This window comes from Carettochelys insculpta, chromosome 21 (assembly GCF_033958435.1).
Source record: "Carettochelys insculpta isolate YL-2023 chromosome 21, ASM3395843v1, whole genome shotgun sequence".
Classification (NCBI taxonomy): Eukaryota; Metazoa; Chordata; order Testudines; family Carettochelyidae; genus Carettochelys; species Carettochelys insculpta.
Genome location: NC_134157.1, coordinates 12,151,726 through 12,173,196, shown reverse-complemented (window position 1 = coordinate 12,173,196; position 21,471 = coordinate 12,151,726). Strand labels below are relative to the sequence as shown.

Below are 21,471 nucleotides of genomic sequence, written 5' to 3'. Positions count from 1 at the left end.
TAAATATCAAATAGTTGGTCTGCCCACCTAAGGGGACACTTGGACCTTGACTGCAGCATTTGCATTAACTTACAAAGGCCAAGTGAAGTCACCCCTAAGAACAGATTTCAGTATCTCCTTTACCAGCCAAATGGTTACAGACTTTAGACTGTCACCCAGCAGCCCCAATTGTTACTGTATCATGAGTGCATGAAACAGCTGTAAGCAAAATGATAACCATCCCCCAAGAGGACGAGTGATGAATAAACCCAGGATCAAGCAGCTAATAAGGCATGCATCTATCACATGCCTGACCAACTGGGTTGTATATCCCTTTTCCTGACTCTTCACCTATGTTCTGAAGAATATAAGCTGTGTGAGGCAGGGACTATATCTTCTATGCCTAGCACATATAAGCTACTACTGTTATATAAAGGACAACGGAGCCATTACAGGCAAAGCGGTGAACATACCTGAAGAATCCTCTCCTGATGGACACCCACAAAATCCAGTGCCTCTGTCAGGAAGTTGTACCTGAGAGTCTTAAGAAGACGCTCCATCAACGATATGGAGAGACGATAGACACCAGGCCAGGATGGGGCATCCAGAGACTTACGAGAAGAAGCAGGTGTCTGAACACAGCAGCCACAGAAACAAAATACATGGCTTATTTGTTTTTCTGCTCCCTCAAATACATCCCACATGCCTCACAACAGCATCAGAGTTCTCCCGTGCCACATGTGACAGAACTTGCCTCTTCTATTCCCATAACTGCTCTCAAGTAGAGAGCCACAGAGGGTGAGCAGATCACAGCTTTCCCAAAGAGTTTCCAAGCGACATCAAGAGGCTGCAACGCTCACCTGAATTGTTCCATTTGTGCTCAGCTGGTACACACTCAAGAGGGACAAACAAATGCTCTGTGTGACACCCGCACCAGCAACAGCTGCTGCACCCTGCACAATACAAAACAGTCACTGTTGGAGTGCGCCAGTGGAGGTACCCCTCACACTTCCGTTTTCTACACATCTACCCTTCTCTTTCAGAGCCTTCATTCACATGCATCTGCCCCACAGCTCAGGAGCCTGAATTCCATCACCCCAGACAGTGCTACTTTTCTCTCGTTAAAATCAAAAACAACCCTCCCCACCAACATGGTTGTGTGGTGAACACATCTCATTTCTTGGCATCATGTGTGCGCCCTCTGCCTTTCACGGTAAGCTCCTGTAAGAAAAGTCTTATCTACTCCTCCCCCAGCACAGTGCTGAGGTCTCAATAAACAAGTATTGCTTTACATTATGGCTACAGGGAGAGCAGATTCCTGCATTTCAGTGCTGTCTTAGCTGTACTGGCTACATTTGGGTGGGTGGGGAGGAGGGGTCTTGCAGGGAAAGCACTTCCTCTGAGTCACAGGATTATACTAAGGCAGGAGCAGTTCTGTTTTTCCAGCACAGACACTGCATTATCCAGAAGAGCAATGAAAGAAAACATAGTACTAAGCAGCTCTTTGTACAAGAGCTGTAACTAATTCTCCCCCTCCCCATTGGCAGGGCTTTAATAGAGCCTTTTAGGCACAGTGCACTGCTCAGCTGTACAGTTTCATGCTACCAACATACAGTGTCATAAGATGAACTGCATTTTAAATACAGATACAACAATCCAGCAAGGGGTTCTCATTTCTTTCTCTCTTTCACCTGTTGTGTCCTGGCTAAGGTCAGCAGTAGATGCAATGAAGCCTCTGTGAAGTGAAGGTTTTGTTTAACCCTCAGGCTGATTTCTAGGGCAGTGAAGATCGTAGGCAGCAAGGGGACCTTCCTAGTAACCTGCAGCCAATAATCTCCATCTTCATCTACTTCACAGAGTTCTTTTGCCAGATGCAGCCCCAGAACACACACCTGCAGCAACAGAGAAGGAAGGAGAGTGGGACATGACAGATCCCAGAGTGAGGGCAGGGAGGAAAGACAGACATTAAAAGACTGTCCTAAAGCAAACTGGTAGATGGGATCTAAATTATGAGGGTTTTCACATACACAAATTATGGCATCTTTAACCCTTGTCTGGGCACTGTGTTCACCTACAGGGCTGCACAGAAGCAGTTTCTTAAATCTTATTTGTGAGAGAAGCAGTAATGTATTCAGAGGAAAATGAGTCCACCAGCCGCACAGCCATAATAGTCCTTCACAGTCAGGGCCAACCCATCGCCTTGTCAGAGGTAATGGCTTATAAAGGAGCGAGGTGTGAAATATATAGAGAGGCCACTGAAGACTGTCACATATTTCAGACCAAAGTTTAAAGGGCTCACCCTTCCCCTTTTAGCCATGTCTACACGTGCATGCTACTTCGAAGTAGCGGCACTAACTTCGAAAGAGCGCCCGTCACAGCTACAAGCGTCGGGCGCTATTTCAAAGTTAACTTCGACGTTAGGCGGCGAGACGTCGAAGTCGCTATCCTCATCAGGAGATGGGGATAGCGCCCTACTTTGACGTTCAACGTCGAAGTAGGGACCGTGTAGTCATTGCGCGTCCCACAACTTCGAAATGGCGGGGTCCTCCATGGCGGCCATCAGCTGAGGGGTTGAGAGACGCTCTCTCCAGCCCCTCAGCTCAATGCTGGCCGCGTGGAGCGGCCCCTTAAAGGTCCCCTCCCCCTCCCTTCCTGTGCAGGAAACTGAGGGAACGTGCAGGCAGCAGCCCAGACATGCGGCCAGCCTGCACGTCCCTCAGCAGCCACAGGACCATCAATGGCCGCCCGGCAGCCCCCCCAGCGCCCCCAGTGGACCCCCCCCAAGGGGAGCCAGGGCAGCCAGCCCAGCCAGGCGGGCAGCCAGGCTGGCAAGCGGCAGCGGGGCCCCTCCTGGACAGAGGCCGAGCTACGGGACCTGCTGGGGCTCTGGAGCGAGGAGGAGGAGCTCCAGGTAATGGGGAGCAAGAGGCGGAACACGGATGCGTTTGCTCGGCTGGCCAACGGCCTGGCTGCCCGGGGTCACCCTGCCCGCACTCCTGATCATGTCAGGAGTAAGGTGAAGGAGCTGCGGCAGGGTTATGCCCGGGCCCGGGATGCGGCCGGCCAATCTGGGGCCGCCCCCGTCACTTGCCCCTTTTACAGGGAGCTCAGGGACATCCTGGGCCCCCGGCACACCTCCTCCCCTCCAGCCACCCTTAATACTTCGGCCGACGAGCCCCAGCAGGCCCTTCAGCCGGAGTCCGCCCCGGAGGTAAGCCCCGCACCCCGGGGGCTCCCCCCGGAGCCCAACCCCGGGCCATCGTGGCAGGAGGAGGAGGAGGAGGAGGGCTCCTCCTCCGCAGAATCCAGGCTGCAGATCCTCCTCCTGCCATCCCGGAGCAGCAGCCGGGCCTCCGCCCCCCCGGGGATCTCCGGACCGTGGGAGTGGACCGACAGGTATGTACCGCCCTCTGGTGTACACCCCTGGGCTTGAGGGGCGGGGGTAATAGATATGTGTCCAGGGCCCCCCACATGCTCACATGGCCATGGCCCCAAGGACAGCAGGGCCATGTCCCTCACAGCAGTGCATCAGCCCCTGCCCCCCCACAACAGTGCCATGCCCCATCCCCAGGGCAGGGGGGAGCGGAACCTCTAGGGGCCCCCGGGAGGAGGGGGTGGGACACCCCGCAGCAGCAGCAGCAGCAGCATGTGATGGAGTGGGGGGAGTGCAAAAGGGAGACTCAGGCTAGATATGAGCAACAAGAGCCGAATAGCTCCCAGGGGCAAAGGATGATCGTGGGGCTACAGCTGGCAGGTGACACCTCTGCCCTGAACAAAGAGGAGGGAGGAGCCGAGCTGGCTTTGAAATGGGGGGGGAGGGTGGGGGCCGCAGGTAGAGGCTAGGGGAAGGGAGAGCTGGAAGGCAGACAGCCTGAGGAGGGGGAAAGCTGCATCCCAGAGGGGCACCCCTTGGGGTCTTCTTCCCAGGACGGGTTGGAAGGACTGTCTCTTCTGACAGCTGGTGCTGTCACTCCTGGGAGAAACTGGGCATCTGCGGCCTAAGAAACCTTTCCTGTCAGACCCTGTGGAGTGAAGTGAGAGTCACTCCCCCCAGGGGACAGGGTGCAGTGCAGGGGGACCCCTGAACCCCATCCATCACAGCAGCATCTGACAGGGATGGGGAACCTGCAGCACAGGGCTGAGGGGACAAAGGCCACGGCTCGGGGCCCACACTAACGCCTGTCTCCATTCTTCTTCCCCCCCTCCTCTCCTGTGTCCCGCAGCTGCACCATCGGAAGGGCCGGAAGAGAGCGCCAGCGAGGCATCAGTGGTCCCGGAGACCCCTCCGGGGCCATCACTCCAGGCAAGCCCCTCGGCCAAGGACCGACCAGCCCCACGGCGGGCTAGATGGCGGACCCCGCGCCACCACCAGCCGACGGCAACGGACCCCCAGCTGCTGGCCATCCACCGTCAGCAGCTGGAGGTGGCGGAGCAGTGCCTGCGGGTGGAGCAACGCCGTGTCGAACTGCAGGAGTGGGCGCTGGCCTGGCGCCAAGAGGCATGGGGGGCCTACATGGAGACTTTCAACCGCCTGGTGGACTACCTGGCCCCCCATGCCACACCGGCCGCCGCAGCGCCCGCCCTGCCTGCTCCACCCGCCGCACCACCAGCTGCTCCGCACGTCACCGTCCCGTCTGCCGTCGCCCCACCACCCACCACCGAGGGCCGGAGCGCCGAGGGACCCCTGGAGCCAGCTGAGACTCGCCGGGCATATCTTCCAGTCCGCCCCGGACAGGGCTGCGGCCGCGGCGGGGCTCCCGGCCACCCACACCCAGTGCCGGACTTTAGGGGCGAGGGGCCCGGGACGTAGCCCCCCCCCTTGTATATAGTTGTGACTTATTAATTGGTGCCCCCCGTTTGCCCCGTCCCCCCCATGTAAATAGTTCTCCCCTTTATCATCCCTGGTTTTGTTTTTATTAGTGAACAAACTTTTTTTATTACTATTGTTTTATTTGTACACATTACTTTTGTTCCACACGTTGTATATAGTTTGTTCTTGTTTTATTTATAGTTAAAAAAAAAAAGTTCTAAAAGAAAAAGCAGTTTAAGTTCAGCCACAAGTGCGTGCTGTCATTTGTCCAGGAAAAGTGGGAGGGGGGTGCGGTTGGGCGCTCCATGGTGTGGGCGTTGGGGCAGGGAGTGTTGTGGAGGAAGGGGTGGGCAGTGGGGGGCCTGGCAGAGTTCACCCTGCGGCCTCATCATCAAAGTGGGCCCGCAGGGCCTCCCAGACCCAGGTCCCTTCGGGGTCCACCTGCCGACTGGGGGCAGCGGGTGGCTGCATGTCGGCCCTGCCGGCCTCCACAGCCCAGCCCTGGAAAAAGGCCTCCCCCTTGCTCTCCACCAAATTGTGCAGGGCGCAGCAGGCACCCACAATCAGGGGGATGTTGTTGGGGCCCGCATCCAGGCGGGTCAGGAGACACCTCCAGCGTCCTTTCAGGTGGCCAAATGAGCGCTCCACCACCTGGCGCGCGTGGTTCAGGCTCTGGTTGAAGCGCTCCTGGCTAGCGGAGAGATGGCCCGTGTACGGGTGCATGAGCCAGGGCTGGAGGGGGTATGCCGCATCTGCGATGATGCAGAGGGGCATGGTGGTGTCCCCCAGAGGGATCTCCCGCTGGGGGATGTAGGTCCCCGCCTCCAGCCGGCGGCACAGGCCCGAGTTCCGGAAAACCTGGGCGTCGTGGGTGCTGCCAGGCCAGCCCACATAAATGTCCTGGAAACGGCCCCGGATGTCCACCAAGGCCTGGAGGACCACAGAATGGTAGCCCTTGCGATTGATGTAGCGTCCTCCACTGTGATGCGGGGCGCGGATGGGGATGTGAGTCCCATCCAGAGCCCCGAAGCAATTGGGGAAGCCCAGGGTGGCAAAGGCCACGATGGTGGCATCTGGGTCCCCCAGCCTCACGAGCCTGTGCAGGAGCATGGCATTGATGGAACGCACAACCTGCAGGGAAAGCACATGGGAGAGCACCAATGAGGGGTGAGCAGGGTGTGCGTGGCCCTGCCCTGCCCTCCCCCGCCCTCCCCTCCCCTCCCCCGCCCTCCTCTGCCCTGCCCTCCCCCCGTGGGTTCTCTTACCTCCATGAGGACAGCCCCGACGGTGGCCTTGCCGACACCAAACTGCTGTCCCACGGATTGGTAGCTGTCTGGAGCGGCCAGCTTCCAGACAGCGATGCCGACCCGTTTCTCCACAGGGAGGGCACGCCGCATGGCAGTGTCCTGGTGCCTGAGTGCGGGGGTGAGCCACTGGCACAGCTCCATAAATGTCTGCCGGCTCATCCTGAAGTTCCTGAGCCAGCGGTCGTCGTCCCACTCCTCAAGCACCAGCCGCTCCCACCAGTCGGTGCTGGTGGGGTAGCTCCACAGCCGCCGGCGTGTGAGGCGGGGGCGGGGGGGGGGCGGGCAGGGTGCTGCAGGGTTGGGGGTTGAGCCCTGCTGCCCTGGGGGCAGCTCTTCCTCCGGTGTAGCAAGGAGGTGCTCAGCTGCCTCCCACATGGCATGGATCAGGGCGAGCCCTGCTCCTGCCGGGAGGGCTGGGTGGACCTCTGGCTGCTGCTGCTGCTGCTGCTGGGGGTCCATGCCTGCGTTGCCCGGGGTCTGTGTGCCTATGGCTCCTCAGACCGCGTGCTGTGCAGGCTGAGTGTGTCTGGGAGGGGCCCTTTAAGGGAGCGGCTAGCTGTTGCCCCAGAAGCACTAGTCCGCCCTGTGACCCTGTCTGCAGCTGTGCCTGGCATCCCTATTTCGATGTGTGCTACTTTGGTGTGTAGACATTCCCTCACAGCGCCTATTTCGATGTGGTGCTGCGCAACGTCGAAGTTGAACATCGACGTTGCCAGCCCTGGAGGACGTGTAGACGTTACTCATCGAAATACCCTATTTCGATGGATGCTTCACGTGTAGACGTAGCCTTTAAGTGAGAGCATTTGAACTGCTTATGTGACCACCACCACACTGCACTTATAAAACTTTTCAGCTGATCATTTCAAAGCAAGTATTAATAATTCCAGTGCCCTGTGAGGTAGTAAAGAGAATACTAATTTTACAGGAAGGTTAAGTAACAGCCAAATTTACAAAGCTTGTCAGTAGCCAAAATAATACCCAGGCATCCAAACCCTTAGTGCCCCCTTTGCTGTAGTCTATAGGGCAGTTCAGAACTATTTCTACATTCAGCGTGCAGGACAGACAGAAAGACACAATCAGACTCCCACACTTGCCTCAGATGATGCTCTCACCAGGGTTATTATCCCAGTAGGTACATATACGGCCACTAGTAACTGATCTGTTTGATTTATAGGAAATGCAAGGGGCTGGGGCAAGGGCTGTGACTTCATTACAGAGAAACAAGCCAGCCATGTATACTGTCATCAGACACATGGTAGGAAATATTTTTAAACACCCTTGCACATACCAGAGAAATCAGAGCTTTAAACTAAATGGTTGGGAAGAGATGGCTGCTCAGAACATGCTCAGAGTGTTTTCTAGGAATGTAAAATCCCATTTACTTGATAAACTGGTTTAACAGTTGAAGGGCTGGGAGCTGCTCCCTGCTGCTGGGGACTGGGGCTGCTCTGTCTGGTGTGAATAGGCTTGCATGCAAGCAGGAGCAGATGTGTGAAGAGCACTTTCCTAGAACATGTAGTACAGCAAGAGCAGCAATTCTCAGTAACATATCCCCTAATTCTGCCCATAATCCCCGGGGTTTGGTCCTCAGGAAGCGAATAAGCCTTCGGACCTTCTATGGCAAAGTAAAGTGTCCAGACATTTTCTGCCTAGTGACATGATGCAAAACATGGTATTTTATAGTGCAGTGGACACAGCAAATAAACTTGTTTACTGAAAGAGAACATGGCTACAGAACAGGTGACTGATTCCTTTACCCCATCTCGCTGGTCCTTGTGTTTACCCCGGCAGGCATCATCTGTTTCCATGCTGTCCTTGTCATCTGCAGAATCTCCAGACGTGAGGCTGTGTCGTGTCTGATCAAAGAGCACAATGACTTCATCTTGGAGGGTCTCACACACGCTCATCACCAGCTGGGAGTACTGAGGGATCTCACTCACTGTGGAACACGCAGAGAAGCACACACTGGATTACCTCATGCCCCTTGCCCTTCTGTTTCCAGTTTAACTTCTGCACTGATAGAATGGCTGGAACCACCACTCTTGGAGACAGGACTTACTCACTTTGCATTTCTTTATTCTACAGATATCAATCTATAACCTATAAGGAACTCCAGAGGGACCTAGCAAAGGTCGGTGAATGAGCTATGGTCTTAGCAGGATTCAGAAACCAATTAAACATTCACTTGATAACAACAAAATGTACAATCATAAACAGGATTATCTCGGGGAAAACGGCTACAAATCTCTTAAGATCTCTTCAGAGCAAAAACAGGCCCCCAGCGGGGGCGGGGGGGAGGAGTTATTCCATAATTGTCCATTACAGGGCAGAGAGAGAGTATACTGGACTTGAAGGACCATGGATGTGATCTAGTCTGGCAATTCCTACACCTCTCTCATTCAGCAAACACCCCTCTCATCTTTGAGACTCCTTAAACTATCTCAACTCCCATCACATACATACTCAAGCATTAAGAATTGCACTCCCCCTTTCCTATCATTATAGCTGGCAATAACTCATCAGCAGAAACAAGTGCCCATACAACTAAAATTAAGCTCTCTCACGCTCAACCTGAATTCTCCCCAAGAAGCGCATGGAGGTGGGCCTTACACACTCAGATCACGGGGATGAGGGCAGTAGAAAAGAATTAGACACAAAACTGTACACACTTTGGAGCAAGGAGGGTCTTTGTGCAGTACAGCACCAAGCAAAACAGGACTTGGATGATGAGTGGGGCAGAACAATCCCACTGGCTTCCAACTGCAGTCACTGTCCTGCACTGGCAGCCAATGTGTGTACTCCTGACTCTTTGAATGGGACACAAGTGTTTCTAGTGGCAGCAGCTCTGATCTTCAGAACCTCTGCCAGGCACTCTCACCTTTCATCTCCTTCATGTGCAGGACAGTGATGAGAGCAGAGAACACCTTGGCCTTGGTCTTCTCCATCATCTGCTGATCTGCCTGCAGTACTCCCTCCAGAATCTGCGTCAAGGAGTTTATGATTTTATCCACAGAACCCAACTCGCTGACAACAAAAAAGGGAGAGCTCTTCAGATTAGACAAGACTCCAAACTTCACATTTTGGCTGGGACTGATCTGTGTAAATCATGTCTAAGGGATGTGTGTATAGGTGCACAGGTACAGTTTGCTTAATTTAGGGCATCAGGAGGGTCTCCTCATGGACATTTCACAAATGTGTGGTGTAAATACAGTGAGACTGCAAGCCCATTATAATTTAAGTTTCCTTCTCCCACTTCTCCCTAGTTAAACTGACATAAGCATAAAATCACTATTTAATAAAGTTTAGCAGCAGCATCCATCATCACTGTCACCCCCAAAGAAAATCCCATGATGCCAGAGTCCTGAAAGCCACGGCCTGGCTTTGAACTGTGCAATGATCAGGTTTGGTTTTATGTCCTAGATCACCATGACAATTCAGTCTACACAGCAACTCAAGCATCTTCTTCCAAGTTTATACATTCATCTGTGACTATTAGCTCACTCATGAAGAGTTATTCAAATAGGGCACCTACCTCTTCCACTGTCTAAGCAGGATCAGCAGAAGGGTGCACAGCATGGACCCCAACTGCAGGCACAACACTGACATAGGGACCAGCAACTAAGGAAAGAGGTTCAACAGTTACAGTTGTAACATTCACAGATGAGAAAGATAAAGAGGTGTAACACAGACTTTTACGGCACTAAGAGCTTTCTCTCCTCCTACCCCACCCCTGCCTAGCTGCTATATTCCATGCAGACTTGCATACACAGCAGGCAGTCACCAGAACATGGGAGAAAGAACCATGTTGTAGTTAACAAGGTTTATAAAAAAGATGATGTGACTTAGTATGTCCTTCCATAGCACTCCTGGAGCAGAACTCTGTCCCCATGACTGCTTAGAAAGGTGTGCGGAGTTCTCAATATCAACCACACGTTTTCACTGCTAGCCCATTCATTCAACAAAACTTAACTTTCAGCAAGGAGACTGCTGTCTTCTAAGGATGAACTGCAAGATCCCATTTACAAATTCTATATCCCAACATGCAACCAATGTGGAAAGGAAGCTGTGGCACACTTGTTTTTTATTGGTGTAAAGTCATCACCACATTTTCCTCTTTTTACCTCAAGAGGAAAGACAGAAAATTCTCGCTAGGTGAAGCATCCACCTAAAAGAAACATCTCCTATAGTCACTATCAACCAGTGGAGCAACCAGAGATCTAGCAGGTAAGTGACCTTGCCTTCAATAGGAAGCAACACTGCAGGTAGCTGAAATGAGTATAAAGACATGAACCAATGACAGTAACTAACAATGCTGCAGGATCACTAAATAATAGTGACAGCAGTGTCACCTGATGACCAAAAAAAAATCAAATATAATCTGGAGAATGAAGACTTATGGAGAGCAAAGTAATTCTGATGAGAGAGGCCTTCATGTTTCAGTCTAATCTCACAGAATCAGGGAAAATCTGAACCACAAATAGATGCAGGAACGACAATGAAGGACCTGAACACTTGTGCACCCAGTCTTGAAAGAGATTCCTTGGAGAGTTACAAATTGAAATGTGAACACTTACCAAAGCTTTGGTCCCACTTAGCACATCCAAAAACAGTTGGTGCCGGACTGCAGAGTCAGTCAGATGCATAATATCTGCCTAGTTACAGATTAGAGACAGAGAGACAGCTCAGACTAATCATAGTGAAAGTTACATCAACCAACCACTCACCCTCATCTTGCCTGTCCAGCATCAAACCCCCTTTTGTACTTTTTAATTTACAAAGTAGCATAGGCTGCTGGATGATACAATTATAGAAGAAAAAATAAGAATTGTTAGTTATAAGGAAAGCCAGGGACAAAAAGTCAACAGCGGGGCTGTGGCAACACTATATTCCGCTTTCGGAAGCAGAATGTAAATGAATGATATGGAAAATGCCACTAAATGAAACACGATTTACATATCTCATACCTCGTTTGCGTATTTTTGCACGATCACACTTCCAGAAGCAAAAAGAGCCATGTAGATGGGGTTCCTTCAACAACAAACCCTGTTTTCTAAAGAATCTTTCTTCCTATTTTGTTTCACTTCATTTGCATTTTTGGTCTTGCTCATTTGCATTCTGCTTCTGACAACAGAATGCAGTGTAGACATAGCCCAAGTGACAGGTAATGGGGGACAGGGCTTACAGTGGGCATTGTCATCACACTTTATTCAATACCACTATAATTACCTACAGCATCTCTCTGGGTACAGACAGTGTTATTGGCTTTCTTTACACTTTACAGAAGTGATGGAACATCCACCCCAGTTCTACTAGTTTTTATCACTTGACAAACCAAAACCCACCAAAGCAATTCTCCCGTATGGTATTGGTATACATTCAGATCATGACTATACACACAGAATAACGGAAACAAAAACCCACAGCCTGATTCCCTCACTGTGCCACATGTGGCCTAAGTAACAGGACACGTTTCTATTCAAAACATTATTAGTCGAGATGACTCTTACGTGACTAGTGGAGATAATTAGCAGCATCCGCCAGGCTGAGATCAGCATCTGATACTCCGTCAGGGAGGTGCAGCTGCTACCCTCTGTCTCTGCCATATGCAATGCCAATGACTTCACATACCCTGACCAATAAGCAAAGCGCTTTTCTGTGGAGAACTTCTTCAGGGTGTCTTTCAGAGACTGATCCAGTGAGCCCCTGACAAAGCCAGAAAGAGTCAGATACATTTTCATTTATTCATTATTTACTGTTTATCACAGAACATGTTTCTTCTAAGATTCATATTGAAAAGCTATGGACACAGCTTGTGGGGCAAGACTGTCCCACCCAGTAAAGAGAACTCAGAAGGCAACACCCTGCCCCCTGCCACTCAGCTTTTTAACTTTTCAAACATGTGATTTTTATTTATTCCTAACTTTTCAAAATAGTAGTTATATTCAGGAAAGTGAGCACTTAAGGCCACATTCCTACTCAGCATATCAGGTCCCCGTGTGCACATCCTGCAGACTTTAGAGATAAAAGTAAGATACAGCTTCTTATTACTTCTGCAGAACATCACAGCTCAGGGAGAAGGAGCTGGAATCCATTGTGGATTATGCTTCAGACACTGTTAAACCTTACTGAGAGTTTTATTACGGCTTAGACTGTGAAAGAGAATACACATCCAGATATCTAAACCATACGATATGTTTTACAAGTCTGGGAACTAGAAAATCATTCATTCATTTGTAAGCTGAGGAAGTTTGATTTAGAAGTCAGAAACACAAACTCAAACCCCTCAGTGTTATTTTAGAGTTGATGAATACTCCAGACAAGAACTAGCTTAACCAAAGAAAATATGTGTAATAGGAGCTTTTCTGTACAGTATTACCTCAGTACTCTAAAATGCCATATTTGGCTATGCTAGCTCAACAGAAGACTGTCCTTGCCCCACCCTTAAAAAAAGAGACACAACCAATATTATACAGAAGCTAAACTAGGGATAAAAAAGGTTAACCAGCTACCTGGTAAACATTAGTCTTACTGATTAACTAATTTAACTGTTAAGCACAGCTGGTTTCAATGGCCTGTGCTACATAGCTGGCTAGCTCGCCAACCCCAGCCACCTTGTGCCAGTCAAATCTGGCCCAGCTTCACTGTCCAGTTACAGCAGCCAGAGCAACCTCACCCAGACAGAAAGGACACAGTTGCATCACCTTGGTGGGGCAGTGCAGCCTGGAGCTAGTGCCAGGAGAGGCCACAGCTGTGCTGGCTGGCAGGATTAGTCTCAGCCACTTAATTGTTTAAACAATACATTTTTAACCTTTTAAATGTTCAACCTTCTAAATGGAATTTCCATCCCTAAGGTAAAGTAATAAATTGATGTCTCACCATAATCATTTGTTAAAAATGGTGAAACTTTTTCTTAAATCACATGATTATTCCATTCTAGCCAAAGCCTAATGAAGCAAAGTAAAATTTTCTGCCATAAATGTCATGGACACAAACTTAATACTATGCACTGTGACAGAGACAGAAGAAAAGTTAGATTGGTCTAATTTGAGTCCTAGCATCTAGTGTGTGATGAGAACATTTCACTCTATTACATGTGGCTAGCATAGTCCCATGATGAGCTTAAAAATATATAAAGCATCATTACTCGGGGACAGATAGTCCTCCTTTGAGATCCATACCCAGTATGTCACATTTCCAGGATGCAGAAACTCTTCTCATGACCTCTTTCTCTCTACTAGATGGTTACATGAAATGCAAATCAAATGAGGCAAGCTTGTGCTCCTCTCTTCTGAGCCCCACCAACCACAGTTAAACTAATGATATTCCTGCAACGTTGCCACAAAACTCTCAGCTCCAACTTGCCTCTCCCTCAACCATGCAGATGATCTCTTAGTATTTAATTCATATACAGCTCAAAGACTTTGCCTTCACTTAAAGGTGTGTCCCGAGGACAGATTGTTAATGACTCACTTGACCACATAGTAGATCTCCAGGCAGATGATTTTCATGATTAAGGCACAAGTGTCCAAGACACTGAGCTACAAAGAGGGAAAAAAAGCAGAGCATGAGCAGCTTATCGATTGCTCCAGTGTGAATTGGGCAGCACTTAGTCCCAGGCTCTGTCCTAAAAAGAGAGTTGAGGGCCATAGTCTAAAAAGCCTAGGAAATCCACACTGTCAATCAAGCACACTTGTGCTGTTCAGATGCCCTCAGTTTTCCTGTTATCCTTGGTTTCCTGAGCATTATGCCAGAGAAGGCCTATAGAGTAGCATAAAGGCAATACCTCTGGGACTTCCTGGGGCAGAGGCAAGGAGAGCAGCAAGACTTGAACCCGCTCATCACTGAGAGCGGAGGTGGACAATAATTTTTGATGGGAGCCACTCCAAGAATCTGGAAGTGGTCAAGGGCTGCACTCTTCCACGATATTAATGGAGGAGGCATGGGGTGTGGGATGGATGTTGGGTGCAGAAGGGAGCTGAATCCTGTTAGGCAGACATCGCTGTTTTACAGATAATGAAACAGAGGCAGTGAGAGTTCACGACGCTAGTCCAAAGTTACACAGCTAATCTACACAAAACCCACTCTCTGTGCTTTAGCCAAGCATATTTCCTCTTCCATGGCAAATACCAAAATGAAGAAAGTTTCATGCACTCCTCACTTCTTTTCAGAAAAGACAGCTATTTTTAGTGCTTATAAGCAACTTACCTCTGATGTTTCTGAAGGGGGAGCAAGGGTCCCAAAGAGAGGGTTGGTTAAGTTCTCCCAAAACTTTGGCCTAAAAACCACAAAAATACTGTAAGTTACCAGACTTCTCCTATTGCTGCCAATCTTTCCAAACCCTTTTTGGGAGTCTGACTTGTCTTGCATGGTTCCAATTACAACTCACTTTAAAACAACTTGCTTAGAAAAATCAGATACAAAACTGAAAACATGTCAGAGCACACTATTAGTGAAAAATTGCTTATTTTCTCATTTTTACCATATAATTATGAAGTAAACCAGCTGGAATATAAATATTATACTTGCATTCAATGTATAGTACATACAGCATTATAAATAAATCATCACCTGCATGAAATTTAAGTTTGCACTAGTACTTTTTATGTTGACAAGTATCAGAGGGATAGCCGAGTTAATCTGTCTCTTCAAAAACAAGAAGTCCTGTGGCACCTTATAGGCTAACAGCTATTTTGGAGCATAAGCTTTCGTGGGCAAAGACCCGCTTCATCAGATGCCTCAGAGTCTGACCACCAAGTATCTAAGTTACTATTAAAAGGCATGCTCCAATCTGACGAAGCAGGTCTTTGCCCATGAAAGCTTAAGCTCCAAATTATCTGTTAGTCAATAAGGTGCTACAGGACTTTTTATGTTGCCTTTTGTAAAACTAGGCAAACATCTAGAAGAGTTGATGTACTCCCTGAAGAACCTCTACAGACCCCTGGTTGAGAACTATAGACCTACACAGCACTGCTGACAGGAACAGCCTGATTCTGCTGCCAGCTTTCCACTGCAAACCCCACTGTCTGAGATATTTCACACACGTAAAAACAGAAACCAGCAGTCATGTAGCACTATAAAGACTAACAAAATAATTTATTAGGAGATGAGCTTTTGTTGGACAGACCCACTTCTTCAGATCTATACAGAAAGCTCATCCCCTAATAAATTATTTTGTCTTTAAAGTGCTACATGACTGCTGTTTTGTTTGGTTACAATACAGACTAACACCACTACTTCTCTATTACTATCACATATGTAGTAACATTACTCACCTGACGGTGCAGAGCCCAATGAAACAGGAAGGTTATTTCAAGAGACGTGTGTATGTGCTTCACAAGAGAAAGTCTAATTTTTCCCTAACAAACATCCTGAACTACTGAAACTTTCTTCTATATTTTGCATGCAGAACAAGTTATCAAGAGACCGGAGGAAGAGGACTAACCTGCTATTAGCTGAGAAACCTCTGAGTCTGACCACTAAGTATCTAAGTTACAATTAAAAGTAATCCTCCAATCTGTCAGAACAAGTGGGACAGGCTTATTTCTATTCAAGGAAATAGTTTAAAACAGCCCATTCCCAGTCAGCCTTCAAATGGTTCTAGGCCCAATGATAGCCAACATTTCATCAGTGATCTGGAAACAAATATGAAATCACCGCTGATAAAATTTGATGAGAACACAAGGTTTGGTGATATGGTAAATGCTGAGGACACAACAGTCATAGGCTGTGTCTACACTAGCCCAAAACCTCGAAATGGCCATGCAAATGGCCATTTCGAAGTTTACTAATGAAGCGCTGAAATACATATTCAGCGCCTCATTAGCATGCGGGAGGCCACGGCACTTCGAAATTGACACGGCTCGTCCTTATTGCCATCTGTTCATAGGAATAAGGGGACTTCGAAGTAGCCGGGGTCCGTTCGAAAAGGAGCCCCATTGGGACGAGCCGTGCAGCGGTGAGCCGCATCAATTTCAAAGTGCCGCGGCTACCCGCATGCTAATGAGGTGCTGAATATGTATTTCAGTGCTTCATTAGTAAACTTCGAAATGGCCATTTGCATGGCCATTTCGACGTTTTGGGCTAGTGTAGACGTAGCCATAGAGTGTGAACTTCAGAGCTTAGTACACTGAGCATATTCAAACAAAATGCATTTTGAAAACAGACAAAGTTATACATCTAGAAACAGGGAATACAGGCCGCATCTCACAGACATCTAAAGGCAGTGTAGAAAAGCAATGACTCACTTGGTCCTCAGGACCAGCATGGCACTATCCCGACGGTCCTGCCAGAGGGCATGAAGGAATGCAATGGCAGCTCGGTGCAAGAGGGGAGGACACCAGTATCTTTCCTGCTGTTTGGAATCTGTCAGTTCCAAGACCACCTGGAGGCAACTCCATTCCCCTAAGCTGAATTCCTAAAACAAAAAGGAGAAAATGAGAGATAGCTACATCCAACCACAATGCTAGCAACTGCTGTTTCAGTATGCTATTCAATTCCACCTGTCAAATACACAGGGAAGTAAAGCCTAAGCACAATGGCACAGGCATGTATATGCACATACATGTAATATACAACACTACGAGGAATTTCTAAAAAGACAAGAAAGAAAGAAACTTTTTATAAGTCAGATTACTTCAGGGACAGAAAAAAAGCTTTACTTCCTTGTATATTTTGTAGGTGCAATTAAACAGCATACTGGAGCAGGAGGTGCTTGCATAGTGGCCGGAGAACAAAGGGACATTTCTCTTAGGTCAAAGAAAATCTTTTTGCCAATTGATCAGAAAGTCCTAAGGCTCTCATCCCAGAACCAGACTACACAGCTTTAAAACCATTGTTCAAAATCTTGTCAGAAGCCTGTGGACCTAAGACAAAGACACTTATACAGAGGACACAGTAAAGCTTCAGGCAGCACAGGCAGTGGGAAAGCTCCAAGACACTGGAAAAGATGTAAAACCTTATGTAGGCGCTATGTTTTACCTTTGACCCATCATTTCCATCTTTCACTTCCAGGTTCAGGAAGAGCTCAATAAGCCCAGGTTGTGTCTCTACAGCAACAGTGAGGAACTCCAGGATCATAACTTTAATGCGCATGTCCTCAATCTTACTCTGCAGGCGGGTCAAAAAGGCATCACGAATGGCAGCAGCATCACTCCCAAGACAGGCATAAACAGACATTGGAGCCACCTGCAAAAGGAAGAAGCATACTAAAAAAAGGTAGATAAATGCTAGGATGCTTCCTCTCAATGTGTAAATGGGGCTTTTGGTGTGTGTTTTACACTGAAATCCCAGAAAATTCTCACCCTTGAGCACAGGGACTTAGAAAAGGGAAATCAAGACAATTTTAATGGAACACACAGAAAACCTGTCAAATCATTTTGAGTTTTAGTTGCCTCTTTAGGAATTCTGCTCCACTCCTCATTATTTCACCAGAAAAAGGGCAAAACTGAAGAAGTCAGACAGCTAGATAATTTGGGTTGAGGCATGTTAAAATATACACCCTCAAAATTGCAACATTTAAATACTTAAATAAAACTTAAGAGGTTTTAACAACCAAAAAGCGTTAGTCTAGCAGGTAAAGAGTAAGTCTTAATACAGGGTCCCTGAATAAGTCTTTATACAGGGTCCTTTTGGACAAGGTTGGAAAGCTCAAAGCAAGAACACTCATAAGCTGCATCATGGAGGTTCACAGGCGATAAATTTAAGTGAAACAATCAACAAAAAGGGAAAGCACTTTTGAGAAACTATTTTTACCGTAGCAAGTCGTTTGAGCAGCTGGATGGCAAGGCGTGGCAGAGCTGGGTCATGTTTGTGGTAGATATATTTGGCTAATACAGCAATCAGATTGTTCCCATGAGCACCTGTGGAGAACATAATTAAATCACAGGTGAGAAGCTGCAATAGTCTCTAATGAGGGCTCTTTGAGAGATACTATTCAGCAACTATTTAGCAGGCAGCCATTCTCCTCTATATGAGAGCAAAAGAAAGCGAGAAGGAATGAATCCAAGAGGACCAAGGATGGGTCTGGCCATAGGTACTACTGGTAGCTGCTTTACCATACCATTCAGCACTGCCTCATGTTAGAAAGCAGTAAACAAAACAAATGAAAATAACGCTAGATAGTCATTTTAAAGCAGTCCTGGTGAGCCAAAAATGAAAATATAGTTCAAGGTTTCCACACTGTTCCCAAAACTGCAAAGAATCAGAAGCATCAGTGCCACCAAAATCCTGGCAGGTAAAGAACAAGAGAATACCCATTGGGCTACTGTCTTAAAAATGGGCCCAGTGCCACGTACCTAGTGTCATTCCATAAGGGAGTTCCACAAAGGCTATAATGCAAGGGAAAAATCTGTTAGCCTACTCCACATTATAGTGAATTTAATGAATGGCCTTTGACTAATCCCTTGGAGGAGGAGGAGAATGCCCTATGGAACCCTCCCATTACTGGTATGCTGGATGAGAACTGCACTGTTCAGAGATGTCATACCACAGTATAATGTTAACGAGTTACACGTTATCTGTGCACGAGGGACAGACACTACTGCCAGGGCTGGCCAACAAAGGGTACATACCATGTTGAGTAAGTGCCTGCTCTAGTGGGGATACCACACTGGAAGGGGACTTCAACCGGATGACGTTATTAGTGACGGAGAATGCCAGCTTTACTGTCTGGATCAGCAGCTGGCCCTGGCCCAGTGACTCATCGCTGTGTAGCCAAACAGAAACCAAAAGGAATGAATTAAAATCAAACATAAACAATGATTGTTAACTGTACAGCACTGAAATAGCAAATTCAGTATCCTGTGGTACTATCAAGCAAGGGCAAAGTTTGTGTGAGAACTCTATTTACTCTCACTTTATTATGTGACTGTTGCCAGTATAACACAAAAAAACCCCAGCATAACCAATCTTGGGTTTATAATAGCACAAAGGCCTGAAAATGTTTCTGTTTTAAACCCTTATCTTTTGGGTGTGTAACTGTTCTTTGCTTTTCCTTCTTTTCCAAGGTGGGGTTAAATTGGCTTGTAAGTTTTTAAGTGTGAGGAGTGCACAAAACAGTTTTCAGACAGATCCTATAACCCAAAAACAAAAAGAAGAAAACAAATTTCCTGTATTGTGCAATGTTGGCAAGGAGTGCAGGAAGGGAGATTAAAACTAATAAAAAATTAAGCTAAAAACAAATTACTAGACCCAAAACAATCCCACAATTTGTTGAAAAACAGTTTAGGTTGAGATATAATTCACTTGCACATTAGACAGCAAAGACATCTGACATTAAGATTCCTCCACCCCAGGTAACTCTCTTCCCATATCTTGCTCACACTCTTGTGGAGTTTCATGGAGCATAAGCCCACCCTTTAGAGTGCATATGTTGTTTAATTAGCACCACATGGGAAATATTTTCTTTGGACACTGTGCCTTTCACAAAGGTCATAGATCTCTGGGCAGAAGCAGTAACTGTTTACAAGCATCTTTCTTTTCAGTGCTTTGGGTCACTGGGGTAAGGATGATCTATGGCCTCTCTGATTACACCTGGGAGGTGATCTGCAGTACGGGGGTGCAGTGCCAATATCAGCCTGAGGAACAGAATACATTAGAGACTCTATCCTGCAGTTTGATAGTAGATAAGGTGGTATGTATATGGAAAAAGGCACAAAACACTGTAGTCTAGTCTTTACTGGGACAGAGGTCTCACTCCAAAGTATTAGCTACTCAGCAGACCATTGTCTATCATACAGTTTTAGTAAGGAGTGATTGATCTGTATGTGAGGAAAGGGATTGAACATGGGAAGGTGAATGGTAAAAAGACAGCTTCTATGCTACAGATGGCAATCGGACATGTATCTGGGCCAGAGTTTAAGCAAGTGCAAGGAATTCAACTTTGAATTTTTTTTACTTTTGAATGCATATTTTCTCCTATGATGGCTTTTTAAAAGCAGAATCCTCCACCTGGCTATTAACACACCTTACCCTGGTGAGTGTAGCATGAGCAGTCTCTTGCAAATGTTGCACTAATTAAAGTTGTAAGCTCTGCTGTCTTTATCAGAGGATCCTCATGACCGTTGGTTTTACAGCAACTGTTTAAATTGGTAAGGGGTGTTTCTACCATTATTTACAAGATAGACTCACTTATAAGGAGTCCAAAACAATCAAAGAAAAAAGGGTTCTGAATTTCATTAAGCTTTTTAACCTTTATTAAATAAAGTTCATCTATTTAGGAAGGATTTTTTAGAGATTACTACCACGACCTTCCAACAGATCTCACTCCTCCCAAACAAGTCCAGGCTCCCCTTTCCCTTTTGTTCTGGAACAAAGCAGAGGTGGAAAGAAAGAGCCTGATGATCTCCTAACCCATTTTCATCACACATCTTTAGGGGCAGGAAAGCATACGAAGATGGGTATGGCCAATGCAAGGAAATAGGAAGATGAGACAAGGCAAATTGCTATAACTAGAGCACAGGGTCACTCAAGTCTCAGAGTGAAAAGTATGACAGTAGGGTCACATTTTTGACGGTAGGCTGATGTGGGTCTCAGTAGGAAGACAAATGACTCCACTTACTTGGACAACTGCTTTAGGAGCTGCTTAGTTTGGGACAAAGAGAGGGCAAACTTCCCCTGCCATAAGCAGGACTCAACTCCTCAGCTGTCTGTGGTGATTTTCTTGAAATCTCCCTCAGGCAACAGGCAGAGCTTACAACCTCCTCAAATCCCTAACTACAGAATTCTGCTGATACATGTTATGTTACCTACAACGGCCACAAAGCCCACCACACAAATCATCTTAGGGCTTGTCTACACCTCCGGGAAGATCAACCCAGTCAGAGTTGATCTTCTGGAGATCAATTTTGTGTGTCCAGTAAAGATGCACAAACTCGATCTGTCTGGGGTCAGCAGTCAACCCCTGTACTCCTTGCTACTGAGAGGAGTAAGGGAGGTTGATGGGAGAAATGCTCCTGTTGACCTTCCTTAGTGAAGACAGTCACAAAAGTTGATTTCTGATACACTGATTCTAGCTAGCATTGCTGTAGCTAGAACTGCATATCTGAAATCGCCTTTCAGGTCTATTGTAGACCTGACCTTATGCATAAAGCCTTAAAAACTGTCCCCTTGCAATTACAAGCTTTTCCACTTGTTAGTAACAATCCTGTGTATCAGTTCTGAGAATGAGCATGTAGAACAAATGGGAAGTTTTCAGACCAAGCCATTTTTCAATTATGAAAAGACAAAACAAGTTGAATCTCCTTTCTGTCTTCAGACTCTCATACCTAAAATTAACCTCCAAACTTCACAAAGATTCTACTGTGCACAGAGACTATGGAGAAGAAATTTTAGGCAGAAAGGAAAATTGAAAGAAAGATACACAGAGGAGAGTTAAGT

The 21,471-nt window shown here is 47.3% G+C and overlaps 1 protein-coding gene across 4 annotated transcripts in view; it reads right to left on the bottom strand.

Moving 5' to 3' along the window:
• Nucleotides 1-21,471, bottom strand: part of NUP188 (nucleoporin 188) — a 70,434-nt gene that overhangs the window by 12,479 nt on the left and 36,484 nt on the right. For all 4 annotated transcript variants that reach the window (XM_075015259.1, XM_075015261.1, XM_075015262.1 and 1 more), the window contains 14 exons: nucleotides 18,666-18,799; nucleotides 17,848-17,954; nucleotides 17,074-17,280; nucleotides 16,341-16,510; nucleotides 14,302-14,371; nucleotides 13,567-13,634; nucleotides 11,604-11,799; nucleotides 10,671-10,748; nucleotides 9,629-9,714; nucleotides 8,975-9,120; nucleotides 7,854-8,035; nucleotides 1,671-1,871; nucleotides 840-932; nucleotides 453-611 (listed from right to left, as the gene is read on the bottom strand). In XM_075015259.1, coding sequence (XP_074871360.1) covers nucleotides 453-611; nucleotides 840-932; nucleotides 1,671-1,871; nucleotides 7,854-8,035; nucleotides 8,975-9,120; nucleotides 9,629-9,714; nucleotides 10,671-10,748; nucleotides 11,604-11,799; nucleotides 13,567-13,634; nucleotides 14,302-14,371; nucleotides 16,341-16,510; nucleotides 17,074-17,280; nucleotides 17,848-17,954; nucleotides 18,666-18,799 — 1,897 coding nt within the window. The remainder of the gene's footprint in view (nucleotides 1-452; nucleotides 612-839; nucleotides 933-1,670; nucleotides 1,872-7,853; nucleotides 8,036-8,974; nucleotides 9,121-9,628; nucleotides 9,715-10,670; nucleotides 10,749-11,603; nucleotides 11,800-13,566; nucleotides 13,635-14,301; nucleotides 14,372-16,340; nucleotides 16,511-17,073; nucleotides 17,281-17,847; nucleotides 17,955-18,665; nucleotides 18,800-21,471) is intronic.